General features: G+C 43.7%; 1 protein-coding gene across 1 annotated transcript in view; it reads left to right on the top strand.

Moving 5' to 3' along the window:
• LOC149469383 (uncharacterized) overlaps positions 1-5,291 on the top strand; it is a 28,726-nt gene extending 23,435 nt beyond the window's left edge. Inside the window, exon 2 of the mRNA XM_089669338.1 lies at positions 3,844-5,291. Coding sequence (XP_089525464.1) covers positions 4,149-5,042 — 894 coding nt within the window. The 5' untranslated portion in view covers positions 3,844-4,148 and the 3' untranslated portion in view covers positions 5,043-5,291. The remainder of the gene's footprint in view (positions 1-3,843) is intronic.
• Positions 5,292-12,553: the final 7,262 nt, after the last annotated feature.

Here is a 12,553-nt window from a genome sequence, read left to right as displayed (position 1 = left end):
TCGGAACTTTGTGTAGGGTGAAATGAATCAATCTTTATACAGTTCAGTATATACAGCTTCACCCCCTTCCCCACCAGACAGCCTAGCACCGAGTTTTCCCCACCCACAACAAAACCCTACAACCCAACAATACAGTATGAACTCTATAGAAGTGAAAGATTACAAGGTCACATTTCCCTAAACAAACCGTGTAGAATGTCTGTCTACATAACAGCTGCTAAACATATACAGCTTTACCAAGGGGAGAATGAGAAGACCATTTACCAAGAGGAGAATGGGAAGACCACTTAACAAGGGGAGAAAACCAGAACAGAAAGGGCAAAATGTTATCGCAAAGGGATGGTTCGTCACAATGGCCCAAACTGATGGCAGAGTCCGACTGGTTGTGTTGTCAGCCTGCTGATGCATTTCGGGGACGTGTCCCTTTCCTCAGAGCTGATGCTGACAAGAGTTGATGCCCTAATATATATATGTGTGACCAGTGCTGCCTATAGCAAAGACCTCTCCCCTCAGGTACCTGGTCCCTGCCCAGATTACTGCATTCATTTCATCCAAATCCCTGACTTGTTTCCATGGCTGCTATGAAGCAGTTACCCACCTTCACATGTGGTGGACCTGCCCGCTTTTTCAAACGTATTGGTGCAAAATATTCCATATGCCTACAGTTCTTTATGAAGAAGTTACAGTATAGATATCCATCCGGCCACTGCCTCATTTAATAACAAGCCCCAAGAAGTATACCTTATGGTGTGTCTCCAAGCTATGGATGGAAGGAAAGGGATCACCCCACCGGCAAGTGAGAAGAAGGGAGCATGAGTCAGAGCGATTCCAGTGTCAGCCAATACAAGTAAAGGGATGGATGCAGTGTGACCAAGCCCTAGTGGGCGGGGTGAAATGCATCAGACGGCGTGGCTAGAATGGCAGCTGAGGCCATTCCTCAACACTGGACTGGGGTCGGTTGACCAGTGTCCATTCCATTACTTGCATAAGGCCCAAGAAGTGACACACTGGCAATTCAAACTACTCCTGTAGGTCACCACCACGGCTAAGCAAACCATAGCGAAGGCCTGGAAATCCCCCCACCTCAATACCACTGAAACTAAGAATAGTGTCACTCGAGCCACGATACATGTCAAAGTAGAAGCCGTCCTATTAGACAGAGTGCATAAAAATGAACAACTATGGCAACCATGGGTTGACCATTTCCTACCCTCAAACTCTGATGAAACCTTACTCTCTTTGTAGTCCTGAGTCCATTAGGTAACCCACTACTCAGTTGCTACTCTATACAGGCACACACCCTCCCCCCTGGGGACCTCCTCTCCTCCCCCCTTATCTGTACCCCTTTCTTCACTACTCTTGCTCTTATCTCTCCATTGCTCTCTTCCTTTTCACCTTTCCTCTCATTAGCTCTTTATCCCTTATGGGTTTTTTTCCAATTGGGGGAACCTACACTATCAGTTTGAATTTTCAGTGAGGCGGACAGGTCACCTACTCGTCTGCCACTGATATCTGCATACAGGTTGAAGTACTAAATCTATACTCCCACTGTGAGAGTACCAGAAATGATATTATAGAGTATATAACATGTTTCAGTCTCTACATTCACTCCCCCCTTGATACTATAGCACTGTTATCTCTTGCTGAAGTTAAAGCAGAGCTCCACCCAAAAGGGGAAGTCCTGCTTTAAGGACCCCACTCCCCAATAAGAACTGGCACCTTTTGAGGGGGGGGGGCGTACCTGAAGTTGACAAGTACTCGTTCCCACTTCTGCTGCAATCACCTAGGTCAGGGGTGGGCAAACTGTGGCTCTCCAGCTGTTGTGGAACTACATTTCCCATGAGGCATTGCAAAGACCGGAAGTTACAAGCATGACTCCTATGACTTGCAGAGGCATGATGGAACTTGTAGTCCTGCAACAGCTGGAGAGCCGCAGTTATCCCACCCCTGACCTCGGTGATCTGTTGTCCTCCCCCCTCCCTCCCTGTAGTATTCTGGGACAGGACCATTCACAAAGCACAGAGATACTCACTCTTGAAGCTGCAAGCTGTCACAGCTGGGTGCCCACTTTGAAGATGCCGGCACTGGAAACACAGGGCAGCCGGTGAAATGGGCTGCGGGGAGGACACCACGAGATTGAAGGACAGGTAGGTGTCTATTTTTTAAAAGTCAGCAGCTATTGTTTTTGCAGCTGATGACTTTAATTTTTTTTTTATTTTCACTGGAACTCCACTTTAATGTACTGTACAAATTACAACCTGTACGTTACCTCTAAGGGTTGTACCCCTTCTGACTTACTGTTGGTGAGTCCTGCAATCACATTGTTATGAGCTCCTTGTAAAACTATTATCTCTTTCCAATAAAATCTATGAACAAGAGAAGATACGGACCCCACAATTCCTCTATATGCTCCACAATTCTCCCATGTGGACACCTCGTAAGTGGTTCTCCAGTATAGACTCCCAGTTTGGGGAACTCATTTAGAAGAAGCCATCAGCTAAAATTAAACTCCCTACTCTACAGTATGGTGAAGACCAAGGAGGCCTAGCAATACCAAATGCTAGACTTTATTTTATAGCTGCCCAACTTCAACATCTTACCAGGTGGGACTTAGTAGACACATTAGATCCCATCTGTCGATTGCTACTTCCATCAGATACAGATTTCACATCACTCTTACACTTGTTAATGGGCTTCAGATGGCACCAGTGGGAAAGGCATGATCTCTCATATATTTATTCCAGTCTTTTGATTCTTACTCGACTTGTAGAAGGAAATGGGAGACAGAAGATAAATAGAGAAAATAAGAGATAGTAATGGGAGGTGATTTTGACCTCCATACCTCTCATCTCTCTGTCCTCTTCACAGAAACTCAGTCATTTCTTTTGCATAGATCTTTCTGGACCCCTGTTCAGCTAGGACAGGAGGGATTTCCCCTTATGACCCCAATTGTAGCGGTGATGTCGGGGATTTGATACATGTTTTGGAGATGTCCAAAATTATTCAAAAAGTGGAACGATATGACCAGCATTATAATGTTAGTATTCAATATTCCTCGGGTGTGCCTCTTGATCTCAATAGATGAGGAATTATTTGCAAATACTCCTATTATAAGTCATATAGCAATAGTGAGGCTGCTGTTTATTGACCATAAAAAATATCCCGATCTTGGCTATCATCTCAAACTCCCAGCAGACAACAGTGGATTGAGCAGGTGAACTCCACATTAACATGTGAAAAACAAAGTTGCTAACGTTGTAATGTCCCCAGCAGATGTATGTCTGGCAGAACTGGCTGGATACTCCTTGTTCACTTCTAGTTAGTTCTTCACAGGCTTTTAAAATCTTAGCTCTTTTAGCCCCATAGAAGAACGGCCAGTTGTATCCTACTGAATGGTGACTACATGGGAGACTGATACTTGGGGTATGATCCTGTAGACACAGGCCTCATTGATCGGTGTCAGCTATCTATGTATGTACTGGGGGGAGTTACTTGCCGTGTACAGCTGAATTGTTCTAGGTTGTTTTCATCTTTTCTCTGTTCATTTGTTTATAAAAGGTAAAAGTGACACCATAGACAAAGCAAGTTATTGTTCTGTATGATCTGTAACAGTGCCACAACTGCCTATACGTGAGAATGTATGACTCCATTGTCTGGGCTGAATGTTGGGAATACTGTGCGCACTTAGAAACTTTATTAATAAAAGTATTTGATTAAAAAAATACTGTAGATAATGCTGTACATATTCTTTCTATTCATAAGATATATTTAGTAATGAACATTAAAAATAGAAAGAAACTTTATGTAGCCCTTTATATTGAATTATTTTTTCTTTCTGAACAGGTGGATTGATGAACCAAGTTTTTGGGACATTTTGGTCTTCATGAATACAGCTGAGTCACATGGAAAATAAAACACGTATGTCTTAATTGACTGAAAGTCTTTACTGCAGTTCACTGGAGGATTCACACGGGATACAAGTCATATCTGTGTTCTAAAAGTCATGGTTTGGATCCTCTTCCACATTGATCCAGCAGGAGAAAAGTAATTTCAGTGTTCTGGAAGTGACAATGGCTTTACAATAACGTCCAACCCAAATATACATAAGAGGAGTCATTTCATACTACTTCTTGTTTGTAGATTTTAGAATGGAGAGAAAATATAGCACACACCAGAAGGTTCACAATGGAGGGAAGCCATATCCTTGTTCTGAATGTGACAAAACTTTTATAAGAAAGAGTGAGCTTATAGTACACCAACGAGTTCACACTGGAGAGAAGCCATATCAGTGTTCTGAATGTGATAAAGCTTTTACACAGAAGTCATATCTTATCTGTCACCAGAGGATTCACACTGGAGAGAAGCCATATCAGTGTCCTGAATGTGATAAAGCTTTTACACAGGAGTCACATCTCCTTAGACACCAGAGGATTCACAGTGGAGAGAAGCCATATCAGTGTTCTGAATGTGACAAAGCTTTTACACAGAAGTCAAGTTTTCTCACACACCAGATGATTCACATTGGAGAAAAGTCATATCGGTGTTCTGAATGTGATAAAGCTTTTACAGTGAAGTCATATCTGATCACACACCAGAGGATTCACACTGGAGAGAAGCCATATCAGTGTTCTGAATGTGATCAAGTTTATTCACAGAAGTCAAGTCTTAACACACACCAGAGGATTCACACTGGAGAAAAGTCATATCAGTGTTCTGAATGTGAGAAAGCTTTTACAGTGAAGTCAGATCTTATCACACACCAGAGGATTCACACTGGAGAGAAGTCATATCCGTGTTCTGAATGTGATAAAGCTTTTACAGTGAAGTCAAATCTTATCAGACACCAGAAGAGTCACACTGGAGAGACATATCTGTGTTCTGAATGTGATAAAGCTTTTACAGTGAAGTCAAATCTTATCAGACACCAGAAGAGTCACACTGGAGAGAAGCCATATCCGTGTTCTGAATGTGATAAAGCTTTTACAGTGAAGTCAAATCTTATCAGACACCAGAGGATTCACACTGGAGAGAAGTCATTTTAATGCTCTCAATGTGGCAAAACCTTTACAGCTAATGCCGGTCTAATCTATCACCAGAGGATTCACAAATTTCAGCATAGATTAAATTCTGGAAGAAAAGAGATATTAAAGAAGTTTCAGGTGTCACAAGTTAGTTTCACATCCCCAATGTCATCCCACAAACTAGAGAAGAAGGGAAAAGATAAAATGATACTTTTTCAAAAAAAATCTTTCTTTTTTAGACAAATAGAGCTTTCTTTTGATTGTATTTAATTACCTGTGGGTTTATTTTTTGCTAAACAAACCAAAAACCACTGAAAATTTTGAAAAAATTATGCACTTTGCCTCTGGGTGCAGTGTACTGAAATGTTCATTGTGCCAAGAGATTGGTCATGTAGCTAAAGACTGCAATCAAATCAGATGTAATCTGGGTCAGGAGTTGGGTAACTCTTACAGTAATTGCCCAGGGGCTCTGCATAACCTGCCAGGGGTGATGGAAGAGCTGGCTAGAATGGAGGCTGAGGAGGCTAAGGAAGTAGAGGCAGATCGGGTTTTGGTTGAACCAACAGTTGATGCTGGGCCAGCCTCAGGGGCGCCTAGTGTGTCCCCCAGTGTGTCTGTCATTCCCCCTGTTGTTAGTATTCCCCCTGTTTCTGTCTCTTCCCAGTTGTCATCTGCCCCTCCTCATGTGTCTCCCTCCTCCGGCCAATCAAAAATCAAGGAGGGTGCTAAGGGGACAGGGGTTGCGGGGCCCTCAGGGTCTTCTTCTCCAGTTTTGCTCCCTCGTCGACGGAGGAGTCAGGTGAAGGGGGATGGGGTGTTGGGAGGTAAGAAGGAGTGTTCAGGCTCAGGTCCTGGGGTTGAGGGGTCTGCGACAGAGAATAAGGGGGATGGGTGGTCTGTAGTGGGGAAGGTAACTAGGAATAGGCCTTTAATTTCCCCTGCATCTTCCCTCTCCTCTTTAGATGTAGAGGAGGTACATCTGACCAACAGGTTTGGGACTCTGTCGGGGGAGGATGGGGACATAGGTGAGTTCCTATCCCCAATGGAGGATGAGGATGCTGGGGGTTCCCTAAAGAGGTCTAGGCCTCTGGGAAAGGGTGGGAAAACAAAGTTTAAGAAACGGCCATCTCAAGTATCCTAATGGCAGTTCCCGCTCCGATAAAGGTGGCAACCATTAATGTGAGGTGGTAGCGTTATAGGTAACGCTGAAGGAACGTTGGGATAGATAGGATGAGAGCCAGGAGAGAGCGGAGTCTCTGATGCCGAGGGAGTGTAGTTTATTAAGGAGGAGGGGGTGGTCAACTGTGTCGAAGGCCGTGGAAAGGTCAAGGAGTAAGAGGACTGAGTAATGGCCATTAGTTTTGGCGGTTAGCAGGTCGTTAGTGATTTTGAGTAGGGCGGTTTCGGTGGAGTGTAGGGGACAGAAGTCAGACTGTAGTGGATCGAGGAGGTTGTTGTCAGTGAGGTAGGCGCTTAGGCAATTGTAGGCTAAGTGCTCGAGGAGTTTGGAAGTAAATGGCAGCAGGGAGATGGGTCTAAGGTTGTTCAGGTCGGTGAGGTCCAGGGAGGGCTTTTTGAGTATAGGAGTGATATGCGTGTGCTTTAGGGGGAGAGGAATGCACCAGTAGAGAGGGAAAGAATGAAGATGTGGGTGAGGCAGCATAGGATGGAGGAGGAGGGTGACCAGAGGAGTTGTGTGGGGACAGGGTCAAAGGGGCAAGTGGTGAGGCGTGCTTCTGAGAAGACCTTAATGACCTCCTCAGTGGTAGCAAGTGTCTTGGAAATTTGCTTTTAACAAATTTTTCCTTACCGTGAGTACCCGCAGTTGGATGCGCAGCAATCCCCCATAAAGCTATGCGAATTTTGCTTACCGCGACTGCAGCTTAACTCCACGATTCCTGCGCCTCCAACTGGTTTAGCTCTGTTGATATGTGGAGAAAATGGAGCTCCCGTTACCCAGGAATGATCACACGACACTCTCAGGTTGCAGTTGGAATTCACTCTGAGACTGGCTCTAACCCCAGACTCTCTAACCCCAGACTCCTGTTTTATTAAAAGCACACACACGCCCCCCCACATGAGGGTCAGGTCAATCCCCTCCCACAGAACAATGTATAGGGAGTGTCCATACACAGAATGTACATCCTGATTGAAGTGTAGCCTTTCCTCTTATTTACACTGGAAACCAGTTACACCAGTCCTCCCCTCCCCCATAAGCTCTCTGTGGAGAGCGAACTTCCCATCCTTTGCATGCTATCATCTCCTAGTAGTATGTACATTGTCTGTAAAAGCATCCCTTAGATTAAACAGTGTCAATCTGTATTTGAATGGGCCCGATACGATCTTTATTAAAACGCATCCATCCAGATACAGTTCAGGTCGGTAGTGGCTTGCAGAGATATCCATGAGCCTACACGCAGAGTTCGCACTGCCCAGCGCCTGACTATACAAAGTCCATGTGGTACTATGCTGCTGATATGTGGATACAGGCCCGCGGCCTACCACCAGCGGCATTCGCATTGAATGCCGTGGTGGTATACACGCCGGTCTATAAGCGCAGATCTGCCATCTCATCCATTACCGAGCTGAGTACTGTAATACATACATTGTACATGCGCATGGCCTAATTGCAGCCTTCAGAGCTTTAATTAAGCCACACGAGAGACATATGAATAACACTCATATATGACACATTTAAAGTTCAACCTGTAATACAAAATTTCCATGACAAGATGATTTTGTGAAGTCTGAGGTTCGCAGTGGCAAGCATGTTCTGGGTTCTAGTAAGAAGGTCAATAGCTTCTTCTTCATTGGGCAGAGATTTGAGTCCTTCGTCTATATAGAAATTCCTTTCGATGAACTGTCTTGCATCAGATCCAAATTCTTTTTCACCCTGTTGAGCTGTTTTTCTCAGTCCATAAATTGCTACTGCAGGAGAAGGACTGTTACTGAAAACATGTACCTTCATTCGGTAGTCTATGACTACATCGTTGGCATCATTATTGCGGAACCTGAGGAAGTTTCTGTAGTCTTCGCAGACGATGAAACAGTGGAACATCTGCTGAATGTCAGCCATAACAGCAATTGGCTCTTGTCTGAAGAGAAGTAAAACTCCTATGAGATTGTTGTTCAGATTAGGCCCATTGAGAAGATTGTCATTGAGGGAGACGCCTTCATGACGAGCACTTGAGTAAAAGACCACCCTAATCTGATCAGGCTTGCGAGGATGGTAGACCCCAAAGCATTGTAGGTACCAACATTCTTCTCCTTCTGTAAGAGGAGGTGCAGGCTTAGCATGATCTCTCTCAAACAACTTCTGTATAAAGTCCACAAAGTGCTTTTTCATCTCAGGCTTCTGGTTCAAACTGTGTTTTAAAGAAACAAACCGTGATTTTGCATGTAGCTGTTGTTTGGTACTCTCTTTGGGACCGAAATGGTAGAGGTGCTACCCAACTGTTGGAATCATGTTGGTAGAGCTCTTGACTCATGGTTTTCAAGAATTCTTTGTCTTCTATGGCAGCTGCCAACTCATTGTCTTTAGTGGTTTCCTCGGACACTGTGTTGCCGATGTTGTCATCCCAGAGATTAAGAGCTTTCTTATTGTCTTGTATGATGGGCCGTTGTGCACCTTTTTCAAACAGTCTTTCTTTCACAATATATTTATGTGGTCATTGTGCAGAACAAGTTGTTCGTCCATTTGACAGGACATGTGTTTTAAGGAAAGAGACTGAGTAGGACCTCCTGTCCTTGTCTAGGCAGACATCGCCTATGATGACCCATGCTAGGTCCAGACGCTGAGCATATGGGGCATTGTGTGGACCGTTGATTTGATGACAAACTTTGTGCACCCTTAGAATTGAGCTCTTAGTATTCCCCCCAGCTAATAATGGAATCTTCTACTCTTCCAACCAGTCCATCAATCACAGTTACTACCTTTTGTACCACTAGTCCCTCCCTCCTAGATTGTAAGCTCCCAGGATCAGTGCCCTCCATCCCTTTTGTATTGAACTGTATTGTTGCTGTTTTGTCTCCCGTTATTTTGTAAGCGTTGAGCAAACTGTTGGCACCATATATCCTATATAATAATAATAATAATAATAATAATGTATTGGCCGAGTAACAGCAGGATATCGGCACTTTCATTGAGGGCTGGTATTCGGTTGGCTATGTGCTTTAAGTGAGAATGGTGATAAGCAGCTTCAGGAGTAGGGATCTCCTCTTTGGTGTTTGGAATCTGGTTGCACTCAGTGATAGTGGGCAAAGATATTTCCACATTGTTATTCAGAGGAGTAACTAAAAGACCACTGGCTCTTCTACCTAAGACTTCTGTAGTGCCGGAACAAGTGCTTAGAGTATAAGGCAGAGCATCTCCACTTATGTTCAAGAGTTCAAAAAACTGAGTTCTTGCAAGAGATCTGTTACTCTGATCATCCAGAATAGTATACAGTCTTATGGCCTTTTCAGGTTGACCTTTGGGGTATACACGGACCAATCATATCTTTGCACAGGAGTTGTCACAGAATCCTTCTCCACAGACCTCTGTACATGTAGAGAACACTGGGGTGGTAGGTGCTGCTTGATCTGGACGTTCCACGCCTTGTTTTGCCTCAGGAAGATTGTTTGTAAGCGTAGCAGAGTTGTGCGAATATTGATGAAGAGCTTGCACATGGTCATCACTGTCACACTCTATACATTTGATGATCGCTTTACAGTCCTTTGCAAAGTGTTCCATGGAGGCACAGCATTTGTAGCAAACCCCAAATTTCCTCTAAAGTTCTTTATGTTCTTTGAGGGTTTTCCTTCTGAAGCCGATACATTTCTTAAGTGAATGTGGTTTGTTATGTATTGGACATTGGCGATTTCAGTCCTCAATTCTCTTGTTTTGATCAGTCTTTTCAAGAACTGTAGCAGGTGCAGGTACAACATTAGTCCTTTTCACTAAGGCTGGACCTCTACAGTCTCTGCGCAACATATGTGTGTTCATAGGTCTTGGAGAGAGTGTACTGAGAAGGTTACAGTCCCCATATGAGAAACTTGGGTCATTCTCAGTGTCTGCAATTCTTTCGATGAACTCACAGAAGTAGGAAAAAGGAGGAAAGGCAACTCTATGTTCTTCCTTATACTTTGATCCAAGCGCTGCCCATCTTTCTTGTATTCCATATGGTAGCTTGAGAACAATAGGTTTGATGCCATGAGAGGTGTCCAGGTTACTGAGACCAGGTAAGTTGATGTCAGCCTTAGCAAGTTGAAGCTCTAATAGAACATCGCTGAGTTCTTGAAGATTGTTGTTAGCAGAAATTCATGGGAAGCTTTGCAACCTTTTGAATAAAGCATCTTCAATGGTCTCTACGCTGCCAAAGGTATGTTCAAGTCTGCCCCAAGCAGCATTAAGGCCTGCAGCAGGGTTGTCAATATGAACTACTTTGAGCCTCTTGATGCGTTCAGTGGACTGGTGACCTAGCCATCTGATGAGTAGATCTAATTCCTCAGTGGCATTGATGTCTAGGTCACTCATTGTGGCCTTAAAAGTGGATTTCCAGCCTCTGTAATTTTCAGGCTTGTCATCAAACTTGGTGAGGCGTGTCTTAACAAGTTCTCTGCAGAGCATGTATTTAGCAGACTTTGACATGTCCGTGTTTTCTGATTTTGGGTGCATGACTGCAGGTGGAACAGAGTTGGTTGTGACGGTTGGTGAACTTACGCAAAGTGTCTTGGGAACATATGTTGCTGCTAAGTCATTCAGTGCTGGAACTGGCTTAAAGTCCATTGGCATGTTAGTTTGTAGAGTAGTGCATTTGCTGGAGGTACTCTGTTGGTGCCAAAGTATGATGGACGGTCTATTAAATACACACCAGTGTCTGCGGCTAGCTGAGATGCTGCAGTGTGATGTATTGGAGGATATAAGGGCAAATCATCTTGAGGTACAGTAGGTGCAGAGAAGAGACTTTGAGTAGTTTGGCTGTTGTGACAGGAAGTTGACGTTCTGGAGAGGTGTGTGAAGAATCTGAGACATAAGATACAACTGAGTGTCTGGAACTGTTGTCTCTTTCGTTTTCACGAGCGGCTTGTTCTAAGACCCTTAACCTTTCCATGGCTGTGGCATGCTCACATTGTTTTTCCAAAACTTCAATTTCTGCCTTTTGGCGTGTGGCTTCAGCTTCTTTCTCTGCTTTCTGATGTGCGGCCTGAGCCTCCATTTCTGCTTTCTTTTGGGTGAAAGCTGCCTGAATTTTAGAAGCTTCAGCATCAGCACAGGCTTTTATTAGTTGTTGACTGAGTGTAGAAGACCTTGATTGTATGGATTTGGAAGATCTTGAGGAGCATCTAGTAGATGCTGAGCAATAAGATCTGGATTCATGGAGCTGTGTTATTCCCACTTCTGCCTTTGTCTTTGTTCGCTCCACTACATTGTCTCTTTCAGGATTGAGCGCCTCAAAACTCATTAATTCTTCCAATGACCTTTGAGTGTTGTACCACTTTAAGAGAGTAATATATTTAACACACGGTCTTTGATAATTCTCATAAGCAACATTCAATTGCTGGATAGCGCCCCCTAGTTGTATTGGCTCATGAGATTGTTGGGAGGCAGCAGACATGCATTTAACAGTATTAGTCCATAAGTCATTAATATTAGACAGCAATTCTAACTTGTCAGCATGAAGATTCTCCTGCATTTTCCAGGATGGTTTTCTTAAGCGTTTTTCTCTTTTGTATAATTCAGGGTTTAAGTCCTGCTCTGGATGAAGCGCTGATTATGGTTGTGTATTCGTTTCCCCAGACTGTATATTACTTTCCTGAAACATCATGTTAGCAAGGAGAGGGGTTGATAGAAAGTTTACAGAGAAATGTATCAATTTTTCTGTGGGTGAGTTCAGGTTTCCTAGGCAATGATTGCAGAAAGGTTTTCTTTCTCTTATAATTTCACAGACAAGCCATGTGCTAATGCATACAGATGCAGTGTATAAACTTGCAGTTGTAAGACATTCACATCAATAATTTGTCCTGACACTCATGGGTGTTATGCTGAGATATACTTGCAGACATGTACAGGCGTGTGTAGAGATGGTGGCACTCTCTGTAGCTGCTATATCCATCTATATAACATCTCACTGTGTGCAGATATCAAGGATCCTGTGAAGACATTTCACTGATCTGTTGACTGTTCTGTCTCTCCAATCTCAGTTGGATAGCACAGTCAGTGACTCAATCGAGATGATCTCTTTTAGATCTTGTGAAGTTTATTCCATATACTGAGAGAATCTTACAAGAATGAACATGATAGGTCAAAAGATCACAATGTGCTCTGCTTCATGAGACATGAGGCTTGCTGAAATGCATTACTGGGAAGGGGGGTGGGCTATCTCTACAGCAGGAACTGAACCAGAGGAAAGGGAGGAGCAGAGACAAAATATAGAGAACACTGAAAGGCATATGACAGTCATGTGAAACATGACAGACATCCTGGTCCAAACGAGCCCTCTCATGGATGGGTTGTATCACGGTTGTAAAAAATGACAATTCTGCCCAAAATA

Source organism: Staurois parvus, unplaced genomic scaffold, assembly GCF_062004578.1.
Source record: "Staurois parvus isolate SC_StPar_1 unplaced genomic scaffold, SC_StPar_1.0 ptg000072l, whole genome shotgun sequence".
NCBI lineage: Eukaryota > Metazoa > Chordata > Amphibia > Anura > Ranidae > Staurois > Staurois parvus.
Note: the sequence above shows the minus strand (reverse complement) of the source record. Positions and strands in the feature narration are given on the sequence as shown.